This window comes from Pseudochaenichthys georgianus, chromosome 20, assembly GCF_902827115.2.
Source record: "Pseudochaenichthys georgianus chromosome 20, fPseGeo1.2, whole genome shotgun sequence".
Taxonomy (NCBI): Eukaryota; Metazoa; Chordata; class Actinopteri; order Perciformes; family Channichthyidae; genus Pseudochaenichthys; species Pseudochaenichthys georgianus.
In genome coordinates, this window is record NC_047522.1 from 8,282,501 (window position 1) to 8,308,239 (window position 25,739).

At 42.6% G+C, this 25,739-nt stretch overlaps 1 protein-coding gene across 2 annotated transcripts in view; it reads left to right on the forward strand.

Annotated features, from left to right (window-relative positions):
* Positions 1 to 25,666, forward strand: part of waca (WW domain containing adaptor with coiled-coil a) — a 42,177-nt gene extending 16,511 nt beyond the window's left edge. The window contains exons 7-13 of one of the 2 annotated variants that reach the window (XM_034108543.2): positions 9,014 to 9,256; positions 20,884 to 21,006; positions 21,220 to 21,371; positions 21,526 to 21,650; positions 23,644 to 23,842; positions 23,929 to 24,056; positions 24,146 to 25,666. In XM_034108543.2, the coding sequence (XP_033964434.1) occupies positions 9,014 to 9,256; positions 20,884 to 21,006; positions 21,220 to 21,371; positions 21,526 to 21,650; positions 23,644 to 23,842; positions 23,929 to 24,056; positions 24,146 to 24,215 (1,040 nt within the window). In that variant the 3' untranslated portion in view covers positions 24,216 to 25,666. The remainder of the gene's footprint in view (positions 1 to 9,013; positions 9,257 to 20,883; positions 21,007 to 21,219; positions 21,372 to 21,525; positions 21,651 to 23,643; positions 23,843 to 23,928; positions 24,057 to 24,145) is intronic. The other variant, XM_034108544.2, reaches the window with a different exon arrangement.
* The last annotated feature ends 73 nt before the right edge of the window (positions 25,667 to 25,739 follow it).

The following is a 25,739-nucleotide window of genomic DNA, read 5'->3' on the forward strand; positions in this document are numbered from 1 at the left end:
ACCTTCAGCAGCATTTTTATTGTTTTGATGCCATTGAACACACATTTTGTAAGTAAGAAGCTTCCTCCATGAAGCTACGTGTTGTGATATCTGTTTTCGCTTCCCCTGTCGCGAGTTCGGATCGCTCAGTGATGATACTAATATTTCTGGAATCTGATAGGGCTGTCCCGAATACCATTTGGTATTCCATTTTGGAACACCATTTGGGCTCCGGATATTCGGTAGTAATCAGCAGCGAATATTCGGATATTCGGCCAGTAGCGAACCGCTTCAACACGTGTATTTGGGTTTTATTCACGGCATTCATTTTGTTATTCCACAGTATTGTTGTTTTATAGTTATTTGTTAATGTATTTAAACCCAATTTGTGTTCTTTGAAATTGAAAAGGATGTTGTATTGTGTTTGTTACTTTGGTTGCAGTTGTATATATGTGTAATTAATAAGGCTGATGTATTGGGATGTATTGTGTGGGAGGAAGGAAGTAAATGGCGGCGCGCGCGTGTGTGCAGCGGCTCTCAGCTCTCCAGTTTTGTGCTTGTTTGTTTTGTTAGTTTTGATGTGTCTACCTGGCGATCTCTGTCAAGCAAATCGTGTATACAGCCATATGGATTTAGTCAACATTGGACTACGAAGTTACTCTCCTGTAACAAAACACTTCCAACAGAAGCACAACATACCGGATGACATATCGAGAGCACCGGGCTCTCCGTGGACTGTTGTCGGCTCTTACAAGCGGCGTAGACGGCGGAGGGAGAGGAAACGGAAGCGGGGGTGCCGAGCTGGTCTGCTAACCAGGCTAAGGAAACTGCCTAACAAACCCCCGCTCCCGAGCCTCTTTCTGGCCAACGTCAGATCCATCGTACCCAAGATAAACGAGCTGGAGCTGCGGATAGTCACCAACAACTTTGTCCGCAACTGCTGTGTGATGATTATGACTGAAACCTGGCTTCACCCCGGGATACCGGACGCTGCTGTGCAGCTAGCGGGGCGCACTATCCACCGTCAGGACCGCAACAGCGAGTCGGGTAAGCGCAAAGGAGGAGGACTTTGTGTTTACATAAACAATGACTGGTGTTCACAGAGCCGAACTGTAGACAGTTACTGCTCCCCTTACATCGAAGCTTTAACGGTCATATGTCGGCCTTTCTACCTCCCTAGAGAGCTAACTGTAGTAACTATCACAGCTGTTTATATACCTCCAGACGCAAATACTAGCTTAGCCCTCACCCACCTCCATACTGCCATTAGCAAACTGCAGCAGGCTCACCCTGATGGAGTACACATTGTCGCTGGTGATTTTAACCGGGCATCCTTAAAGACTGTTCTCCCAAAATGCAGCCAATATGTGAAAAGTGCCACCAGAGAGAGAAACATACTAGATCATGTTTACTGTAACATCAAGCAGGCATACAAAGCAGTGACACAGCCACATGTCGGCCAGTCAGACCATCTGTCACTGCATCTCATTCCAGCCTACACCCCCATCAGGAGACAATCAAAGCCCGTCACAAAACATATTGACACCTGGCCAGATGATGCCCTCTCTAGGCTTCAGGACTGCTTCAGTTGCACAGAGTGGAGTATATTTGAAAACCAAGACCTCAGTGACTACACCCAAGCTGTACTCTCCTACATCTCATACTGTGCTGGGAACGTTACTGTGAGGAAACGAACCAGAGTTTTCCCAAATCAGAAACCCTGGATGACAGGCGAAGTGCGGCTTCTCATCAGAGAGCGCAACGCCACTTTCAGATCAGGGGACAGAGAGAAGTACAGCACTGCTAGAGGAAATCTCAAGAGGGGAATTAAAGCTGCTAAGGAGAGCTATAGGAGAAACATTGAGGGTCACATCTCAGATAACAACCCACGGCAAATATGGCAGGGAATACAGAACCTCACAAATTACCAGGGCAGGATCACTACAACTGTCCATTCTGACGCCTTGCTAGCAGAGGAATTAAACAGTTTCTTTGCACGATTTGAGGCAGTCAGACCAACAGCGCCCCCTCCAGTCTACAGCAGCACCTCACTAACACTTCATCAACACCAAGTGAGACGAGAACTGAGGTTAGTGAACCCCAGGAAAGCTGCAGGACCTGACGGTGTACCTGGGAAGGTACTTGTGTCATGTGCGGACCAACTATCTGAGATTTTCACCAGGATTTGTAATCTCTCCCTGACCCAAGCCATCATCCCATCATGCTTAAAATCAGCAATCATAATCCCCGCCCCCAAAACAACAGCAGCCAACAGCTGCCTAAACAACTTCAGGCCCATTGCCCTAACATCGGTAGTTATGAAATGCTTTGAGCGGTTGGTCTCGCATCACATCAAGGCCTGCCTCCCCTCAGCCTTCGATCCTCATCAGTTTGCCTTCAGGACAAACCGCTCCACGGAGGATGCCATTGCCATAACCCTCCACACCACACTAAGCCACCTGGAACATCCAGGGAACTATGTTAGACTTCTCTTCGTAGATTACAGCTCAGCCTTTAACACCATCATCCCTGACATCCTCATCAATAAACTTCTTGACCTCCACCTGCCCCCCTCCACCTGCCCCCCTCCACCTGTGCCTGGATAAAGGATTTCCTCACAAACAGACCACAATGTGTGAAACTGGGCTCCCATCTCTCTTCCACCCTAACACTCAGCACTGGCTCTCCCCAGGGCTGTGTGCTGAGTCCACTCCTGTATGCCTTATACACACATGACTGCTCTCCCACCTACCCTTCAAACACCATCATTAAATATGCAGACGACACCACTGTCATCGGGCTCGTCTCAGGAGGTGATGAGACAGCCTATAGAGAGGAGGTCCGTAAACTGACGGAGTGGTGCGCGGTCAACAACCTACTGCTTAACTCCATAAAAACTAAAGAAATCATTATCGATTTCAGGAGAACAAGCATAGACCACGCCCCCCTCTACATAAATGGGGACTGTGTAGAGAGGGTGCCTTCATTTAAATTCCTGGGAGTCCACATCTCCCAGGAGCTCACCTGGTCCACAAACACCACGGCAGTGATAAAGAAGGCCCAGCAGCGACTGTACTTCCTGAGACTGCTCAGAAAGAACCATCTGAATCAGAAGCTGCTGGTGACCTTCTATCGCTCGACAGTTGAGAGCGTCCTCACATACTGCATCTCTGCTTGGTATGCAGGGTGCTTGGCTGCCGACAGGAAGGCTCTGCAGAGGGTCATTAACACGGCCCAGAGGATTATTGGCTGCCCTCTGCCCTCCCTGGAAGACATCACCAGGTCTCGCTGCCTCAGGAGGACCAGTTCCATCCTGAAGGACTCATCCCACCCAGCCCGTCATCTGTTCGACCTGCTGCCCTCGGGCTGGCGCTACCGTTCACTGAAAGCCCGCACCTCCAGACTCACAAACAGTTTCTTCCCATGGGCCATTAGGACATTAAACACACAAAAATAACTCCCCACATCCCCACTGTGCAATAATCCTGGTCTGTTTTTATGTATACTGTAATATTTATCATATATATATATTTTATCATAATTCTATTTTATTTATCTATTTATTTATTAATCCTGGTCATCTACTTGACGATCCGAAGCTGTGTGCACTACTTGCTGGTCGTAACTGTCAGACCTTTTATTTTGTGTTTTAATATGTCTGTTTTTAAAGCACTCGCTGGAGCAGCAACCATGAATCTCGTTGTATATATGTACAATGACAATAAAAGCTTTTGAATTTGAATTTGTCTTGGCTTCCTATTTTTTATGGACATGCTTTTATTTTGAAGGAGAGTTAGCGCTGTTGACAGGAAGTTGTTGTTGCTATGGAAACAACGTGACGGAGATTAACAGAAAAGTCATATCTACATATAAAGACGGAGAAAGTAAACGATAACGTTTATGGTTAAGTGTTTTTCCAAAAAAAACTAATAAAAATACGAATAACAAAATTGAAACCCGAATAGTACGCCAACAAACGGATATTCGGGTACAGCCCTAGAATCTGTGGAATCTCAGTTTGCTAATCGATGTCGTGCTGATACGATAAGTAATAAGGGTATTTAAGCTGTGAGTTCTGTGCTAAGGGCGATAGCATTTTTTCGCTCGGGGCTCATTTAGACTCTTCTTGTGAGACTTGTGTTTTGTTTCGGTAAAAATGGTTCGTATCGTCAGGTAGCTGAGTTTCAGGCGTTGTTTCTTGTAGTGATGCGTTTTTTCCCCCGCCCGCGGGGGAATGGGGCTTCACAGGTTAGGCATCATTTTTACCGCTGATATCGAGCAATAAGTCAAATAACTTTGACCAAAGTTGTTTTCCGTGAGCTCACAATATCATAGTGTGTGTGATGCAGTATAATTCCGTTCATGAGACTTTACTGCAAAGCAACAGCTCACTTGGATTTCACGTTCATCTCCAGTTGGCCAATTTTTCATCAGAACGTATCGTTTTTTTCTCAGATTCTTTGTCATTTCCATACACACTGCACCATAACTAAGCAAGGCAAACTGTTTCTGATGGATCAGTGTTTCTGTTCTGATACAGTTCTCTCAGTTTTTTTTACACAGGGCAGAAGTGATACAATTCAATTCAGTCTGCATGTCGTCCAGAGTGTACCCCATCTGGTTGTCAACCCTATACAAATAGTCTTGGTGGAAATAGCTGACGTACGATGTGTCTGACCTAGGGTTGCATATCGTTGCTTTTTTACGATACCAATACCACTGAACGATACCGATACTCAACCGATACATATCGTGATACTTTCATGTTGTATAAGGGAACAATTGAATCCTCCTGCAATTATTCCCATGAAGTGCTTTATGATATAGTTAACATGTCAAATGAATATTACATTCAATTGTGGGACCTTTTAGTACTGAACAAACAAGGAAAAACACGTTATCTATGAAGAAAACAGATTCTGCAATATCATTTATAACAACCATCAGGCATGAATAGTACATCTTGGCACCAGAGAAAATAGCACCAATATAATCAATATTCAACCTGAGATTCCAGAGAACACATAAAGGATCATGAGATCTCGGCATTGCACATAAAACAAATAGCATCATGAAAATCAACATTTTCCTGATGAAAGAAAACAAATCCCATCACAGTTCAGTTTTGTGCATTCATCTTCAAAAAGATGAGCATATCTGCTCTCTCTGGATCCAAACGGGCCCTTTCACAGCGTAGGATATCACCTGCTGAACTGAACACTCTCGCTTGGCACGCTGCTTCCCTGAACACAAAGGTACTTGGTTGCCATTCGAGACAGCATTGGTTGGAGGTTGGATGTGTTGCCACCTTTCCCAGAAATAAACTTCTTGCAGTGGTTACAGACCCCACCATTCAGACTGGCAGTCATATGCAAATCTAAAGTGACTGGGGTGGGGTGGTGGTAGTAATCAGCAGTGAATATTTGGCGTGTGTATGTTTTTATCATGTATTACGTTACTGTTTAAACTGCGGATAAAGCAGCTTAATTAATTATAGTGGTAGTGGTGTTAGTAGTAGTAAGGCGACTGTGGCTGCGAGGCAGTGCGGTCATCTTTCAACCAGCCCGTGCAGTCAACATGTCGATGTATCCTTGGGCAAGATACTTAACCGTGAGTTGCTCCAGATGGCATGGCCAACGGTGTTTGAATGTTAGGTCCTAGAGCAAGTGGTACTGCTCTGTATGAATGGGTGAATGACATGTAGTATGTAAAGCGTTTTGAGTCGTCGTCAAGACTGGATAAAGCGCTATATAAGTACAGTCCATTTAACTACATTATTCAAAAGTGTACAGTAATTTATAATAACACCGGAATAATAAACGGAGAGCTCTCTCCCTCTCCTGACAGTCCGTCAGTATCTCATGCAGCTCGCTGATCCAGTAATGACTGAGTGACCCGACAGTAAAAATAAACATATCTATAACTAGTTTAGATACTGTAGTTCGAGAGGTAGGCTAAATACATTTATTAAAATAGCTAAGTGTTATTTTCTAACCTGCCGTGTGTGTTTTTCTCCGCTCACCGCTGCAGGTCATTATGCAGAGCTGCGTGTTGACTCGTCAGTAGGGTTGGGTATCGTTTGAATTTCCACGATTCTGATTCCGATTCCGATTCTACTTTTCGATTCCGGTTCTTAACGGTTCTCAATTCCGATTCTTTGAGGGGCAGGGTAAAAAAATTATAATTGCTTCTTCCACCAAAAAAATTACATTTATTGGAGAAACTTTTACACAGGTTAGTTTACAGTAATATTCACATGAATCAGTCTGTTTATATTCACTGCTATGTAACTGTAACCTGAGAACCACTGAAGCTACAACAGTGCAACAGTCCAACTTTTAAAGAACAGTTCTTGTTGAGAACAACAAGCATATCTGCCTTCTCAGGCATACCGGGAAGAAATGTTTGAACAGTTTGAAGTAAAATCCTTCAATCTGGTGCACTTTAAGCAGAATTACTAGAGACCTGATCTAGGGGGTACAACTCTAAACACTCATATGAAAAAGATTGGTTTACATTTTAATAATTAAATAAGTATGTGAACATAACCAATAACCCATAGCCAATAACAAATACATGTAATGTATTTTATTTTTGTTGTTCATTCATATCTTATTTTACTATTTTATTTATGCATATGTTTTTATCTCCAGTTTAAAACAATATGTCTGGTTTACTGTCCTATAGTATACATTGGAATGATTTCAAACCTGTTTTATCCCAATAATTATAAAGGAGTGCCTTGGAAATATGTGTTTACATAAATTGTGATCAAAACGTTTGAGACCCACTGAGATAACTTAGACTAAAGTTAACTATCTAAACACTCAGAGTCCTTTACCTCACTGAGCTGTAGTTATCAGCCTCAGTCTGACTGGAGAGGACTCTCCCTCCACATCATTGTAGAAACATCTTCTTCTTCCGTTAGAGCAGCTAGCACCAGATGCTAATAACAACAGCGTGTACCGGTGCACCCTCCCTTTCTCCCTCGCTCGCTCCCACGCTCACTCGCACTTTGGCTGTGAGCTGCGGGTGCCAGATAAGCCAACATCCCCCATTTTCATCACTTACAGCGCCCATCGTACAGGGCAAATGAAAAGTGTAACCGGGATGAAAAGGGTGTTACATTTACTTAATTATGAATGTTGTTACATCAAGGCCGAAAATTAGGATGAGCCCCAACGGTCAAAACGTTGTTTTTTTCTCCCAGAGCTGTCAGCGCAGCGCCTCCACAGATCTGGCGCCCTAGGCGAACATGGTTACGCTGTAGGAAGTGTAGGTACAACGCTACATTTCCTGCCCCGCTGCAGTCATGCAGTAGGCTACGGAGAGCGGCAAGAAACATTTCCTCAGGCATTGAAAAGCGGAACCGAAATTCACATTTCTAAATGATGCCGTTGGAATCGAAATGTTGGAACCGGTTCCGAACCGGAACCGGTTCTCGGTACCCAACCCTACTCGTCAGCAGTAGCTGATCTCTCTCTCCTGTCAGATTAGACTTCACTCGCGTTTATGTCTATATCGATCAGATCTAGCTATTGAAAGCGATGTCAGGCGCCCAAGCTGAGATTGTATATATTTTCCGCATTTTAACAGTGCAATTAAAAAGTTAGTATAAGAATGTGGCAATTCGCCTTCATGGCATACATTTAGGAGGAAAAAATATAATATCCGAATAACGAAATTGAAAACCGAATAGTAGGCCAACGACCGAATATTCGGATATTCGGGTGAAACGCTCCAACAACTTGTCCGAACAAGCTAGGTGTCAAAAACAAAGACACAAATAATCTACATGTTGTGTTCTTTCTGGATTCATTGATGTGGGTTCACTAACCCCATGTTCATTACATTGCCTTATTTAGGACAATTTCCCAGAAGTCATTTTGTCACGAGGGACATTGTCACTGCAGAAACCCCTGTTCACTTGCTGTGGAAAGCTAGTGTTGTTGCTAGTGTTTGAAACTCCTGTTGATCGTAACACTTGCTGAATATACTTCATAATAAATGATCAATATATGATAGTTGGCTAATCAAGACCAGTGTTAGACTCATAGAGGGCAGCTTGGCCTGTAGCATCATCACTACTAACAGCTCCTAATAACTGTGGGTGAACACATGGCAGGAACTCTGTGTTGCATTAGAGGCAGATGGAGATGTTCTGCCCTCAGTAAAAATGTTGACTGAAGCTGACGTTCAGTTATTACTGCCATACCTTGACAACTAAATCAACTATAACACATTTTCAATTCATGTTGCAAAAGCAAATATTTAGTTGTCGGGGCACCGTCTTATCCAGAGAGCAGTGCGCTTAAATAGCAAAGGGGGCCTTCTTCTGGGGGGAATGTTATTCAAGGTCCCTTTTTAGAGACAGTGAAATGCATTTGAAGAAATCCAGATGAACAGAATAAAAGGTTTATCAGAGGGCAAAACATAACTGTTAACGGTTTTTAATTCGGAGTGGAGTCTACCAGGAATGTGTGCTCCCTTGCATGTGATGGAGCCTGTTGTACAGCCAATACTGCTATAGTTAAACCCTCTGTTGGCATCATGCTGAGATGCCAGAGTATCCTTAAATGAATGAGAGGGCTGTTTTATTTCATGGAAGGCTTCAGTCTGTTCCAACGCAGCCTTAAGACAAATTCATGGTTTCGGTGAAAATCTTTAAGGATCGGCGAGGGTCTGTAGGAACCCCATTTTCTAGTTTGAATGACTCGCAGATTGTAGTATGTATTGCTTAGAAGCTCAAGCAAGTCTGCACCTGTCCTTGTCTCCTGATGTATGATATCTTGTCACAGAATGTCATGCAGGGCCATAAACCCTATTTGTAGATTGCCAGAAGTTGCAGGGCCGAATCTCTGTGTGTGTCTTTTTATATGCATGGCTTCTGCACAGCCAAAGGATGTGATAGCATTCCATAATGGGGCTGATGTGTGCTTTCCCTTGCTCAATGTTGAGCAACTGCATTATCACTTGGTGAGAATTGATTTCTGAGACTGCCTTTGTTGATGTAATGGCTTCCTCCTTTCTGCAGAGTCAGCCCAGGTGGAGAAGCCTGCAGCCACGCAGTCATCGTCATCTTCTGGCTCGGGGGGCTTGAACGCCTCATCGGGGCCCCACGGATCATCAGCCTCCACGGTGCCTGTGTCCCCAGTCCTGCAGTCCCCTGCCCCCCCACTCCTCCATGACCCCACCCTGCTCCGCCAGCTCCTCCCAGCACTTCAGACCGCGCTGCAGCTCAACAACGCCAGCGTAGACATGGCGAAAATCAACGAAGGTAAGAAAGAAGGCAGACGATGCGTGACAACTGTCTCCATTCAGCTGGCTGCAGTGGCTCTTTGATGAGCACTAGTTACAGGGCGACACTTTGAAATGATACCATGTACTGCTCTCTGCTTCTGGACTGACGTGAAAATGATTCTTCCAAGGGAAATGAAACTGAGTGGTTTGACAACTTTCTTTTTTTCGGTGGTATGAAGTTAGGAATTTAATCGTGGTATTTCACTGGAGTGGGTGTTGACATTAGGGATCGACTGATATGGCTTTTTCAAGGCCGATACCGATTATTAGTAATCAAGGAGACCGATAACCGATATACATTTGCAGTAAAATCAGAAAATCTTGGTGTCAAAATGTAGAATAACACAAACTCCAACACAACTCAACACAACTTCTTTGAAATGCATTTAAGCATATATTATGTTTAATTAACTTTTAAACATCTTACAACTGGTTTCCTCTCTGTGCCCTTTTCTTTAGTGCAGTCATCTGCAATGAGTTAGAGAGACAAGAAGTGGGGCTGCAGGCTGACATGCTTAACTTATAATAATGTTAATTTATTATATCTGTCTATCTAGCATAAAATCCCAATAAGCTGCTAGCAACTGCAAAACACTAGTGCTAGCTAATGTTTTGCAAACTATTAAAAGTGAGGCTATTACAGTAGACCTAACGTTAGTCTAGTAGCCTCACTTCTAATATTTTGCTAAACATTTGCTAGATACATGTTGGCTAGCTAATGAGCTTCACATATCAACCTGAAAAACTGCGAGGCTCCACTCGCAGCCCCCCCCCCCCGAGACGCTGCACGCACCCCCAACTCTGACTGACTCCCTGTGTAACTGGGAAACTAATAGAATTGGATCATAAGATCGTGGTGTTTTTGCAACTTCAGCATAGGGGATAGGGATGTTTATTGAACTTCGGTTTAACACATGTATGGCTCTGCCGCTCAGCGCTGCTGCTTGCTTCAGTCTGTGTCTGCGTTCTTTCGCACCTGCCTGTAATCTGAGAAGGTCCCGCCTCTCTGGCTGGCTCCCGCCCGGAAAATCTTCAGTAATAGCCTATCGGATAGCGCTGTGGGCGGGACATTGCTCGTGTACACAGAGTGGTGACTGCAGCCAGAGAAACGGCCGCATCAGAGCCAAAGTTTAATCGGCAATTTGATTAAAAAAAAGGCCAATTCTATCAGTTTCCCCAGTTACACAGGGACGCGGGAAGTCAGTCAGAGTTGGGGGTGCGTGCAGCGTCTCGCAGCGGAGTAACTGTGGTGCGGAGGGGGGGGGGGGGGGGGCTGCGAGTGGAGCCTCGCAGTTTTTCAGGTTGATATGTGAAGCTCATTAGCTAGCCAACGTGTATCTAGCAAATGTTTAGCAAAATATTAGAAGTGAGGCTACTAGACTAACGTTAGGTCTACTGTAATAGCCTCACTTTTAATAGTTTGCAAAACATTAGCTAGCACTAGTGTTTTGCAGTTGCTAGCAGTTTATTGGGAGTTTATGCTAGATAGATGGATACAATAAATTAAGCATTATTATAAGTTAAGCATGTCAGCCTGCAGCCCCACTTCTTGTCTTTCTCTCTAACTCATTGCAGATGACTGCACTAAAGAAAAGGGCACAGAGAGGAAACCAGTTGTAAGATGTTTAAAAGTTAATTAAACATAATATATGCTTAAATGCATTTCAAAGAAGTTGTGTTGGAGTTTGTGTTATTCTACATTTTGACACCAAGATTTTCTGATTTTAATGCAAATGTATATCGGTTATCGGTCTCCTTGATTACTAATAATCGGTATCGGCCTTGAAAAAGCCATATCGGTCGATCCCTAATTAAAACGAGAAAAAACGCGGCTGAATCGGTTGATCCATAGGTTAATAATGTATCTGTGGCTTTGAAGCAATTGTTTATAATCCATAATTCCATTTTTATGTAAAAATCGGAGCACAAAAGTTAGCTGCTAATGATAGCCACCAGAGTGTATGCAGCTTCCGGGTTTTGGCTACGCGTCACTCTCACTCCTTATTTCGTAATGTGTGTATTAGACTGCCGCATAGCCAAGACCGGAAGCAGCAGCCACTCTGGTGGCTACTATTAGCAGCTAACTTTTACTCTGCGATTTTTATATAAAAATGGAATTATGGATTATAAATGAAATCATTTTTTTATACAGGGCCGTTAAAAACCTATGGATTAACCGATTCAGCTGCGTTTTTTCTCGTTTTAATGCCATTGAACACGTCTTTTGATCAGATTGACAGCTACGGTGAGACGATCTCCCCTAGAAGCTCCGTAAAGGTACGTGTTGTGATGTCTGTGTTTGCTTCCCCTGTCGCGAGTTCAGATGACTCAGTGATGATACTATATACCTAAATAATCTGTGGAACCTCAGCTTTAATCGGATATCTTGTATGTGCAGCTACGATAAGTAATAAGGGTACTTTTATCTTGAGTTCTGTGCCAAAGTCCGTTAGCATTTTTCGCTCAGGGGTCATTTAGATGCTTCTTATGAGACTTGTGTTTTTGTTTTGGTAAAAATGGTTTGTATCGTCAGTTAGCTGATATTATTCCCGTTAATCTGGTTTAACACATTAATAGGTTCTTAAATATTAAGATCCCCTGAGACACAGTGTCGTGAAAAAAAAAGTAAAGTACCCGCCGGGACCTTGAGGCTTAACAGGTTAAAAAACCGCAATATATATATATATATATATATATATATATCGCAGGGGAACAAAAAACCGCAATGTCAGTTTTTTTCAATATCGTGCAGCCCTAGTTTGGATAGTTTTTTGGGCCAGTGATAAAGAATCCCTGTCACAGCCATGTGGAAAGGAAAAGCGTAGAAAGCTGTGGTTATACCGGATAAACCGACTTTCAGAGAGAGGCGAGACAGAATCATTTTAAATATGAAGAAGAAGAAGACACTTTCACATTGTCTGCCAGGAAAAGGCAACTGCGGGGGGCTACAAATGTATCCCACTTTACTTTTTTAGCTATGAGAAATTGGTGGAAGCAGTCCCCTCTATCCCAGTTGGATTTAAGATACTCATTGATCATCCCACAAGCACTTTAGTTGAGTACACGATGAATGACTATTCTTAGAGTCCATGTTGTGCCAAAACTGAGAGAAAACCTTGGCTGACATTGTAGGGGGCACATCATGCATCCGGACTGGCTGGGTTTTTTCCCTTGGTGGTTTTTGTACGCTCATCCCATCAGCGAAGATGACGCCATCATACGCTTCTCAGTAGTTGGTTGTCTGAAAGGACTCTGACTCATCTTGTTCTTTGACTAAGCTTTTGTTAATTGCCGTTTATTATTGCTTCTTCTCCTCGTGTTCCATGTTCTTACATGCGCCTGTTTAATTAAATGTATGAATAGAACAGGGTTTGTTTGTGCCAAATAGTGTTAATTTCGTCAGCTATTTTTTAATTTAGTTTTAGTCTTAGTCCTGTGTTAAATTTCCTTTTTTAGTTTTAGTCATATTTAGTCACCTTCATCCTGTTTTTATTTAGTCAAGTTTTAGTCGACTAAAAGTCTGAGCATTTTAGTCCTATTTTAGTCGACTAAAACAGTAAACATTTCAGTCAAGATTTAGTCGACTAAAAGACTGAGCATTTTAGTCTTATTTTAGTCAAAGAAAACTAATTATTTTAGTCTACTTTTTGTCAATGAAAACTGTTGAGTCTTTTTTAGTCATCAGATTATATAGAACATGTTAGGTTGAATGATTAAGAAAGCAGCTTTGCAGAGAGTATCTGGTCAGGTTTGTGGTGTTTTTACCAGCTGTTTTGCCACATTGCTTCCCTTCTGATAAAACAATGCATTCGCTTTTTTTCTCCGCCTCATTGTAGCGAAAATGGGCCCAAATATCACATTGTTTCTTTCTCCCAAGCAGTGGTGGCTTTAGACTTTTTCGTTGTCAGTCATTTTGACGGACAGGATCGTAACATTTCCGTCATAATCCATTATTATCCGTCGAGTGCACAATGTATCACTCACTCGCGCTGACGGGGGGGGGGGGGTATTCGGTTAACGCGACCACTGCTCCTAAGCCCTGTTGTTGCCATTTTATTTTCTGTTAAATAAGGTTAGTTAGACCCGAGTCTTCCTGACATTTCATATTGTGCCGCTGCCCGGTGTAATTCAAATGTACCGCCGCGCGCAGCACAGAAACAGCTGCTGCTCTGCCGCAGCACCGGAAATGGAACTGCTGGGAGAAAAACTGACTATCAGAGATTTAACGTTATCTTTGATAATATTTCGTCTCCTCATTTTTCGTCAACGAAAGTAAAGAGAGATTTTGTCATAGTTTTTATTTAGTAAACTACATTTTCGTCTCGTCACTTTTCGTCAACGATATTGCATGATGATTTCGTTACAGTTATTGTTTACTGCCGTCTCGTCATCGTCTCGTTTTCGTCATGGAAAAAAAGGTCGTTGACGAACATATTTCGTCATAGTTTTAGTCAACGAAATTAACACTAGTGCCAAAGTTGCTCATTTTTATTCTTCCAGTCAGATTAAAGTCCTTGAATAATAATAATAATAATAAACAAAACCTATTCATACTAGGGATGGGAACGATTATTAGAATATTCGAAATTATTCAGGTATTCGAATTAGTGTTGTCACGATACCAACATTTTGGTTTCGATACCAATACCAAGTCAAGAATTGCGATTCCGATTCTTTTTTGATACTTTTCTTTTATTATTTTCATGATCAATACAATTGTAGTTTATCTGTTAAGTGTTTTCTTACAACATGGTCTCTTCTTTATACTTGAGTTTATGTAATTTCTTTGATAGTTAACTTTATATTTTATTAACATGTAATAGTACAGTAATATAAATAATTATTGACAAAATGTACATTGCAGATGTTAGCCACATTGGTAAGTTAGCTAAAAAGATAGCCATATTAGACAGTTATCATCAGTGTTGGGACTAACGCGTTACAAAGTAACACCGTTATTTTTGGCAGTAACTAGTACGCTAACGCATTACTTTTTAAATTCAGTTACCGTTACTACATGGTGCGTTACTGCGTTAGTTTTTTTATATAGTCAACAGCCAGGCGAACAGAGATGAGAACTGTACTTAAGTACAGTACTTGAGTAAATGTACTTGGATACTTCCCTCCTGTGTCACATGCGGAGACGGGCTGTGGGCGTGTTTGTGTTGTTTACTAACAAGACTATCATGGCGGCGGCGGAGCTCAAGTCTAGTTTCTCCACCTGGAGATATTCTCACTATTTCACTTTTGTCGAGTACAAAGAAAAGAAAGTTTCTGTTAAATGTAAGTTGTGTCCTGGCGGGTCAAAGAGCCTATCTACTGCCCAAGCCAGTAATTAAAATCTCTTAAAACATCTGCAAAAACAACATGCTGGGACGAAGCTAGTAACTAAGACCGGCACAGACCCAGACTCATCCAACGCCACTCCACCTCCACCTAAGCAACAGTGGCTGGATTTTAACCAAGGGACTGCTAGCCAGGGAAAAGTCGATAAGCCATTGCACGGTATGTTGTAGAACACATGCAGGCTATTGCTACAGTGGAGTCATCCGCTTTCAGGGAGCTAGTTAGCATGATACCATGTCCGGGCGGCACACGGCATATGGGATGGAAAACTTTTTGTCTATTAATGCCTATAAGGGCATTAATGGGAGCCCTTTTTTTAAGTAACTAAAACGTTACTTTTCACAGTAACGCATTACTTTTTGGTGTAAGTAATCAGTAAAGTAACTGAGTTACTTTTGAAATGAAGTAACTAGTAATGGTAACTAGTTACTGGTTTTCAGTAACTAGCACAACACTGGTTATCATTGCCATTAATTGCCTCATCAAACTACGAAAACGTTAGTTTCTCACAAAATAAATTACACTTGTTTGACTTAGATTTGAGGGCATAGGCTGAGCATGATGTAATTATGTTATCTATCACATGCGCTAACCTGTCTGTCTCTGGATGCCGGTCGGCGAGGTGCTTAACCAAGTTTGATGTCTTGGCTCCCTTGGTTTGCAGGGATCTAAAACATGTCTCACAGACAGGCCTCGTGGTGTCCGTAGGCTTGCCCTCACTGTCAGAGCGGCAGTTGCACTCCCACTTGCAGCCATGCTTCTCCTTTTCTCACATGCTCTGGCAGCTAGCGCGTGCATGAGAGAGGGGAGGCACTTAGACCGTGCTTGAGAGGGAAGGGATTAAAACAGCGCTTTCTCATCGGAGTACTTTTCCCCGTCATTCTTAAAGTACCAATACTAATGAAACGGAGGAATCGTAATGTTTTTAACGGCAGGGTATCGCGGTACCTTTCAAGTATCGGTACACCGTGCAACACTAATTCGAATAATTATTTAGGTATTCAAATAGGAGTTATGAATATCTTTTTTTTCTTTTTTTTTTGGGAGGGATACCTAAATTGATTGCATATTATCAAATTGAATAATTCAATGTATACGACAGTGCCATAGCTAAATGTGTTAGGTCTAAAGGTGTGTTTTGCTCCGCTCACCGGTCCCTCACAGCGGGCAGAGCTGCAGGTGCTGATCTCTCTCTCTCGTGTCCGGTTATACTTCACTCGCGTTTATGTCCAAATTAGGGCTGAATGATATACCGTGTCATGGCGATAACTGCGATATGCGCATGCGCGATATTCACACCGGAGGGACGTGTGGTTTTATTCTTCTTCTTTTTTTAAATGCTAACGCACTTTAGCACAGAATTAAAAATAAAGATACCCTTATTACTTATCGAAACTGCACATACAATATATCCGATTAAAGCTGAGACTCCACAGATTATTTAAGTATAGTATCTAAGCGATCCGATCTCGCAACAGGGGAAGCAAACAGACATCACAACCCGTACCTTTTACGGGAGATCGTCTCACTGTAGCTGTCAATCTGATCAAAAGACGTGTTCAATGGCATTAAAACAAGAAAAAACGCGGCTGAATCGGTTAATCCATAGGTTGATAACGTACCTGTGGCTTTGTAGCAATTGTTTATAATCCATAATTCCATTTTTATGTAAAAATCAGAGCACAACAGTTAGCTGCTAATGGTAGCCACCAGAGTGTATGCAGCTTCCGGTTTTGGCTACGCGTCACTCTCACTCCTTATTTGGTAATGTGTGTATTAGACTGCCGCATAGCCAAGACCGGAAGCAGCAGCCACTCTGGTGGCTACCATTAGCAGCTAACTTTTTCTCTGCGATTTTTACGTAAAAATGGAATTATGGATTATAAATGAAATAATTTTTGTATACAGAGACGTTAAAAACCTATGGATGTCTTTTGATCAGATTGAAGCTACGTAAAGGTACGTGTTGTGATGTCTGTGTTTGCTTCCCCTGTCGCGAGTTCGGATCACTCAGTGATGATACTATATACCTAAATAATCTGTGGAACCTCAGCTTTAATCGGATATCTTGTATGTGCAGCTACGATAAGTAATAAGGGTACTTTTATTTGTTTTGGTAAAAATGGTTTGTATCGTCAATTAGCTGAGATTATTTCCGTTAATCTGGTATAACACATTAATAAATTCTTAAATATTAAGATCCCCTGAGACACAGTGTCGTGAAAAAAAAAAGTAAAGTACGGAAATCGCGATGTCAGTTTTTTTCAATATCGTGCAGCCCTAGTCCAAATCCATCAGATCTAGCTAGTTCTAGCTAATGATATGGCTGCTGTGCTGCCCCTCCCTACACGCAGAACACACAGACTCAAACCTCATTTTATGCCCAAATGCGGCGCTCCGCAGCCGTGCGAGGTTCCGGCGCTAACAGTTCATGAGCGTGCTCCCCCGCCCCCTGTCAACACTCGCGAAACATGGTGGCCAACATAAAGTACATAGAGATTTTGACAGGAGAGATTTAGTTTTGCCGGTGTTCAACATATTTTACCAGTCATAGTCCGGTAATTATTTACACTCTAAGAAGAGTCCTACACAGACATGGCGTCAAAAAGGAGTAATGTGTGGAAATATTTCGACCAGGTTAGTGAGTGCGGTGTAGAGTGCAAACTGTGCCAAATTAAACTTATATATATATATACATTAGTGTTGCACGGTGTACCGATACTTGAAAGGTACCGCGATACCCTGCCGTTAAAAACGGTACGATTCCTCCGTTTCATTAGTATCGGTACTTTAAGAATGACGGGGAAAGTACTCCGGTGAGAAAGCGCCGTTTTAATAAGAGCCGTGTGTCTTCAGCGCTCTGCTTCCACTCCCTGCACTGCAGACGTGCCTGCAGTCCCGCTCCTCTCAAGCACGTTCTAAGTCCCTCCCCTCTCTCGTGCACGCGGCCACGCGCTAGCTGCCAGAGCATGTGATAAAACGAGAAGCATGGCTGCAAGTGGGAGTGCAACTGCCGCTGCGCCTCAGCTTGTTGACAAAAAAGACGCCAGAAGTCTGTGAACGGGCCGTTCAGGTGTTCAGAGCAGAGCTCCCTGTGGGAGCGGCAGAGCGTGATCTGCACTGAAAAGTTTTTCTGTCGCAATATTATCGTTGAGCAAACTTAACTAGCAAACTAGCATCACTATCTGCTAACGTTAGCTTTAGCCTTCGTTTTCTATTCGTTTTTTTCATAGGCTATAAACGGAGGTGGTATAAGTATATATCTTGTACTTGAGTAAAAGTAGAAGTACCCAGGTCTTGTACTTGAGTTAAAGTAGAAGTACCAGAATGTAGGAATAATCCTGCAATCAAAATGTTCCTCAAATAAAAGTACAAAAGTATTATCATCAAAATATAGTTAAAGTAGCGACAGTAAAAGTAGAAGTGCTCAGGTCTTGTACTAGAAGCACCAGAGTGTAGGAATACTCTGTTACAGTAAAAGTACTGCATTCAAAATGTTCCTCAAGTAAAAGTATTAAAGTAGCGACAGTAAAAGTAGTCGTTGTGCAGATTGGTCCATTTCAGAATAATATATATGATATGTTTTATAATGATTGATCATGAAAGTGTTCTCAAAGCTGGTGAAGGTGCAGCTAGTCTGAAGTACTTTGTAGACTGCAGGGTAGCTGGTGAAGGTGCAGCTAGTCTGAAGTACTTTGTAGACTGCAGGGTAGCTGGTGGATTTACTCCAGGTGGAACTGAAGTCTGATTCAACACTTGGTTATATTTCACATCATTCATCCAGATCTGTGAAGTAACTAAAGGGATTAAATACATGTAGTGGAGGAAAAATACACCATTATTTCTGAACTGTAGTGGATTAGAAGTACAAAGTAGCAAAATAAATATTGAAATACTTAAATAAAGTACAAGTATCTCAAAATTGTACCCAAGTAGTACTTGAGTTTATGAACTTAGTTACTTTACACCAGTGGCTATAAAGATAGAAAGACTAAGCCTTGCACAGAGGCATGGAAATACATTTTCAAAATGCTCAACAGTGCTGCCAAAATGTTAAACTCACTGCTACACAATTAAAATACATGCTTTTATATATATTTATATTAGATGTGACTCTTTGGCGTTTCTGTTCTTAGTAACACTGCTGCTTTAGTTGTTCTGACTGCTAACATCATCTGTTATTCCTATTTTTAAAGCCGATATTCCGTGTTTCCCTTTTTTTAAGAAAAGTATCGAAAAAGAATCGGAATCGCAATTCTTGACTTGGTATCGGTATCGAAACAAATGTTGGTATCGTGACAACACTAATATACATACAGTACTATACCTTGCTATACCCGCAACCTCCGTTCCAGCTGAGAGGGTCTTCTCTACAGCTGGCCTGATTGTGAATCGCACCGCATTCTCCCCTGAGCATGTAGACATGCTCATATTTTTAAACAAGAATGAGTAGCCTACTGAGAAGGTTTAATTTTGGAAAATAGGATCAAGAATTGAGTCTCTCACAACATTACACAGCATAAACTCTCTGTGGTTTCTAGAAGTAACATTATAATTTTAACTGAATGTTTCTATTAGAGCAGCAGTACTTATCAAGTGTCCTGACGGCGGTATGCATGGAGTCGTTCCTTAAAGCCTTGATTGGCGCGTGTAGTGCCCCGGTTTCCTTGCTTTTCACTGGATCGCCAAGTCATCCGGCTGATCTGGTCCAGAAGGGAGGTTGTCTTTTTCACCACAGTCACCGGAATTCCCCTCTTTTCCATGTCCATCGTTGCTTCCTCCACCGAGCCGTAGACCACCGTACCTTCCTCGTAAAACACTCTTAATCGGGCAGGGAATGGCGTTTGGAATCGTATATTTCTTCCCTTGAGCGCAGCTTTTGTTTCTGCATATTCCCTCCATTTCCTCAATACCTCCGGTGCATAGTCATGGTCCAGTTGGATCCTTTTCCCTTGGAAGTCAAATCCTTTTTTCTGCCAAGCTCTTTTCAGGACATCTTCCTTCACCGTGTAGCTTGAAAACGTAACCACGATTGATCTCGGAGGGGCTTCATTCGGAGGTTTCGGTGCCAGCGCCCGGTGCGCCCTCTCGATATTTAGGGCGCTGGAGGGGGGAAGCTCCAAGCTTTTTGTCAGCAAATCTTCCACGAAAGCGATTACTGATGCCGTGCCTTCTTCGGCTCCTTCTTTTACCCCGTGTATTCTGACATTTTCACGTCGTGATCGCCCCTCCAAATCAGTCAGCTTTGCCTCCGTTTGCATCTGAAGCTTTACCAGCTCCGTCAGAACGTCCTCTGATGACTGGATTCTGGTCTCAGCACCGTTAATTCGCTCCTCTGCTTCTTCCACTCTTTTGCTGATTTTACTAATGTCCTCTTTTATGCCACTCAGCTGTTGACCGAAGTCTTTTCTAAGTTCTCGTAGCTCCTTCAAGATTAAAGCCAAGTTAGATTCACTGTTCGGCTCTGAGTCAGAGTCCGGCTGCGTGTCGTCCATGTTGCTAATGCTGCTAGCTCGAAACAGTTGACCTTCTTCGTTTTCATCTCTTTCCTTTGTTGGAGCAATACTTTTCTTACCCCTTTTAGGCATATTACTTTGCCCGCCGTGTATATGCTTGCTGTAAATACTTTCCTGGTTATTCGAGTTAAAACGGGCAACTTTGAATTCTCACTATCGGGAGCCTGTCACGCTATGCTGCGATCCCCATGCCTGCTAGACCGGAAGTCCTGTTTTTGATGTTTTAAGCATGAAAGCTGTAGGCCTATAGCTGTCAAACTGTGATCACTAGTTCAATACATTTGACAAATTCGACTTGGTTTCTATACTTATTTGAACATGTATTTATTTATTTCCAAATGTTATTGAAATTTTTTTTTTTCGAAAAACAATGTTGGACACATTTGCTTATAGAATATGTACATTTCAGTTAACCGTTTTTGGGGAGGTCGAATATTCGAATATATACGTTTGCTTTCAAATTCCCATATCATTATTGGACTACAATTGTTGGTGAGCCATTCGTTGTTGTTTATTCAAGTTTCTCAACAAATACTTTTTACAAGATTACATTTGAACACATAACCTAATTTACCCTTCCACAATACCGAATATCGACCAATAACAATCTCTGGCTGATCAATCCTCTTCAGCACGGTGAACCTAGTGTGCGTTCCATTTGGACACATTACTGTATTTGACTGTGTAGCAGGACTTTATAAATCAGTGCGGGGACTAACAGTGTGTCTCTTTACCTCTCCAGTTCTCACAGCTGCTGTCACACAGGCTTCATTACAGTCGATGCTCCATAAGATCCTCACTGCTGGACCATCAGCTTTCAATATCACTACTATCCTCTCTCAAGCTGCTCAGCTCTCCAACCAAGGTAAGCACAACTCACACAGACGCTTGTCTAATCCAATAATTACTGCTGATAACTTAAAGTTTTGATAATGGCATCAGCTAACCTGACTTGCATGAATGTCTTTAAGATTTCCCCGATCATGTACCTGCTCATAGTGGTTTTCTTGCCGGCTATAATTCGAGAAGATTGACTGAAACCCTTATGCTGTTTGGCTTTTTCTCTACATACGTCCAGCAGCTCAGCAATCGAACCAGTCCCCCATGTCGTTAACATCGGACGCCTCATCGCCCAGGTCTTATGTTTCTCCGAGGATCAGCACGCCACAGAGCAATGCCGGTCACAACAAACCCCTCCACAACACACAGCCCGCCATCTCACATTCAAAAGTAAGACACAAACATTCAGTGCGTTTAAATACAGTGGTGAGATAGGCCAGCTGGTTGAAATGTTTCCACAGATATATCAACCTACACTTTGAAGTATACATGATCTGTGTATTTTGGAGAGGATCTGAATGGATGTGTTTTAACTTGTGTTTAGGCGAGTACGACATCAGGGAAGCAGTCCTCTCATCCCCAGCCCTCCTCCCAACAGACCCTCTCCAGCGAGAAGCAGCACAGTCACGATGCCTCCACGGCCTCCCCCCGCAACCTGCAGCGCCAGGGGTACGTGCAACAGCACTAGGTTCAGAAGAATAAGTAGCATGAGAAGGGAATTCTAGAGCCGTTTGCTTAACTTTTGTCATTATTATACCAGGCTCCTGGGGTGGCAGCTGTTGCTAAATCCATATACTCACATTTGGCCAAGAAAGAAGTGGAAATACCTCACAATCTCACAATGTTTTGGAGAACCCATTCATATCAGAGTTTGGACCACCACTTAAAAAATGTTTTTTCTGCCTTTAGATTATCCTCATTGTGTAATGTTGTGGCACCACCTGCTGTTCATTGATGGAACAATTTAGCTGCTTGATTCAGAAGTCTCTCATTGAAGTCATTCATTGCTTTATGAAACGATTTCCAAAAAGGGGAGGAAGCTCCCTGATGCTTCTGTTCCTCTGTGAATATACTGTTGGCAGGTGAAGACACAGCTGTTTGTACAAATATTTGATCAGCCTTAGTGTTCCTTCTTGTTTCAAAGTCTGTCATTTGCTCGGAAGTTTCACCAGTGAGGAACTGAGATAAACCCAAAACTTGTTATGTGTTCTAGCAAGTAAATACAAAGTCTAAGTTACTACTTTTCATTGTGTATTATGTTGTTTGTTTGTCTTTCCAACGCTTGGCACACTCCTGGTTTTCTACCATCTAAATTCCTTTTTCTCATCTGAAACTCTAGTTAATGTTCACATAAAACAAATCAAGCCGAGCTGCTGCATCAAAAACCTGTTATGCCCGATTGCCCCCGCAACAATATTGCACGAAACTGTGTCTCAGGGCTTCTTAACATTTAACAACCTATTAATATGTCATACCCACTTAACGGGAAGAAACTCAGCTATCAGACGATATTAAAAATGTTTACTTAAACGAAACAAGTCTAACACCAAGCGTCTGAATCAGCACTAAGCGAAGAAATGCTAACGCACTTAGCACATAATTCACAGTAGCGATACTTTATACTTCATGTTATCTGCACTAGATATCATATGAAAGCTGAGATTGCACAGATTCCATTGGTATAAGTATCATCATAGTGCGACCTCACCAAACTAGCAGCCAGCAAAGACAACATTCAACTTCACTTTACGGGGCCAAAATGGTAAATACGTCTTACCTTTGCTGTTTTCTGATCACAAGTTGTGTTCAAGGGCATTAAAACGCAGATAAACGCTGCTGAAGGTTAATCCAATGTCTCTGTGTCACTTTGAAATGATTACTGATAATCCATCATCACATTTATGGCCATAAACGTATTTTTCATATAGAGTGTAATGGAGCTTCCGGTTTTGGGCATGCTGCGAGCGCATCATTCTAACTCACCAATGGTAATGTTTAGATCGATTTAGGAACTTCCCCTCGATTATATTGGCTCTAACGGTTACAAAGTGGTGTCAATCACCCAAATCGACCAATGGGTTCCAGAGATACGGCAAATGTACCCAGAGGTGAGTCCGTCTGGACCTACTTTTTCTAAACCTCTCTAAAAAGGTCAAATGTCACTTGTTTTGCATCAATCTTGATACAGGGTACTTATTATATGTTATAGTTTAGATTCCTAAAGCTTTTAGTCTATTATCCCATCATCAAAGGGTGGTTTTCACTATAAGTAATGTTGTTTTTTTTTAATGGAAACTATCATTTACATTTTTTTTTAACTATGTTCAATCTGAATTTACTTTAAAATAAAAACATCTATATTGATTCTGAAGAAGTGAAGATATAGTCATTTGTTCTGGGCATGTCATTTTCGAGCCTGAGGCCTGAAAAACAGGCTCAGGTCTTAACAGGTTAAGAGCCGTGATCAAATAGTAATCTTCCTGAAGTTGTCTGTTAGCTAAGACCTATATTTGGTGATCAGCTATATTGAGACTCGAGGGAAGTTGTGTTTTTAATATTGCTGCTGAGAACAAGTTGATTGGTCCTTTTTGTGAAAGATCAGTTTCTCCTTAGACATAATGTCTCAACACTGACATGCTCCTTCAACCCGTGTTTGTTGCAGCAGTCATAGGAGCCCCTCCCCGGGTCCCAACCACGTCTCCTCCTCCTCCTCCAGCAGCAGCCACGCCCCCAACTCTGCCTCCGCTCCCCCCTCCGCCTCAGCAGCCCGGACCTCCTTCACCCCCTCCCTCGCCGCCCACTTCAACGAGAATCTTATCAAGCACGTGCAGGGCTGGCCTGCCGAGCACGCGGAGAAACAGGTCTGTACCTCTTAATTGTCCAACTTGTTATCTTTTTAGCAGCAACACCCATTTATTAAACTCATTTTCCTGTGTGACCCTTAAAGGCATCGAGACTACGTGAAGAGGCGCACACCATGGGGAGCATCTGCATGTCGGAGAACTGCACCGAGCTCAAAAACCTGCGCTCCTTGGTCAGAGTCTGTGAAATACAAGCGACATTGCGTGAGCAGAGGTGAGGAGGAATTTGTATTCTCTAAGAAAGCACCTGTTGGCATTTATGGTAGAACAAATAATCACTGTCCTCTCCGTCTTTCCCCACAGGATACTGTTTCTGAGACAGCAAATCAAAGAACTAGAAAAGTTGAAGAATCAGAATTCTTTCATGGTCTGAGGACTTCTGCAGTTGAAGCAGGGGGGTTTGTTGGAGAAAAAGGGGGAAGACCCATTGCACATAGTTGGAAGCTGGAGGGCGAGCAGCCGGTCACTTCGTCTGGAGCCCAGTCTTAAACACAGGAGCTGCAGTTTGGACCGTCGGGCTGGAGAACCAAGAGTGAAACCTGACGAGCTGTCGGAGGGGGGGCTGCTTTACAAGACTCGATTCTGTAAAAAAAAAAAAAAAAGCCCACGGCAGGGGGGGAAATGTAGATTTCTTGTAGATGTGATTATCTATGTTGTACATACGTTTTGTAGATTGAATGCCATGGAAAGCCATGCCTATTAAAGCTTTTGACATCCAAACTAATCAACGGCTAGGCGGCTACATTCATTAGCTAGTCTCTCCTTCATTTTAACGCAGACTTTAAAAAGCTTCATTTGGTCATAGATCATTGAACCATTAAGCATGTGTGACCTAAGCGGAGGAGGAAGCCATTAATATACACACAAGCCTAGCACCGGTGTCAATGTAGTTTAAATATCTCTAAATTCTCTTCCTGTGAAATATAAGCTGTACTCAGGCGCCATGGACGTCCCCTCTCTTTGGTCTTTGCTGAAAGACGGTTCACTGATCTACTCGCAGCTCCTGGCGGCTCTGCATGTCCCAATCTAAGAATAAAAAAACAGTGCCTGGTGGTGTGGTGGAATGAGTGATTTAAATTGAGATGTGATGGCGTGCTGCTTTGGACCATTCCCCCCCTCCGCCCTGCCCTGCCACACCCTCAACACTCACACCCCTGGAGTAGTTTTTGGTTCCTTTCCCCCCCCCCCCCTCTCTCATATTCTACGAAGAGGCGGGTACCACTGGTTCATTCCTTTGTACAGTCGCTAACCAGCAGAGGTTTTATTTATAAATAACAACGATATCCACACACTTTGATTTGCACCCATATAAGGAGTGGTCCTCCAGCAGGGTGGGGTTCAAGGTGGATGTATGTGGATCACCTCTTGTGTCAGAGCGGGGCAGCAAGAGGGCACACGGTCAAATGTGAAATGTATGTATTGTAATAAAGATGTTCAACTAAAGCGAGCACTGGTTATTTTATTGGAGTTTTAGGTTTGGTTCTTACGCTAGTGCCTTGTTGAAAGTCTTAAGTGTCACAGCCTCGTTTACCTGCAACACCCACACTTTATTTCACCCGACAGGAACAGATCTTCAACAAGCATGTCATGCACACGGTTGTTGTTTTTCTAGCACGTCCCATCCCGCTCTTGTTTGTTCCCCACTGTTGAAGAGCAGGGTTCTCAGCTGTTTCAATTCCACCATACTATTGGGTCTACAACTGAACTGCAACACATTCAGTAACGGTGACCACGTATTGCTTTGTATATTGTTTCCTGAAATATATTGACAAATGAAATAAAATATGCCTCTGGGGCCATGTTGTTCTTGGGTTTTTGATGGTACCTGTAGCTTCAATTTATTGTCTTTGGCTCTTTGACACACACAAAGGTGACCTAAGCAACTACTACTCAAAGC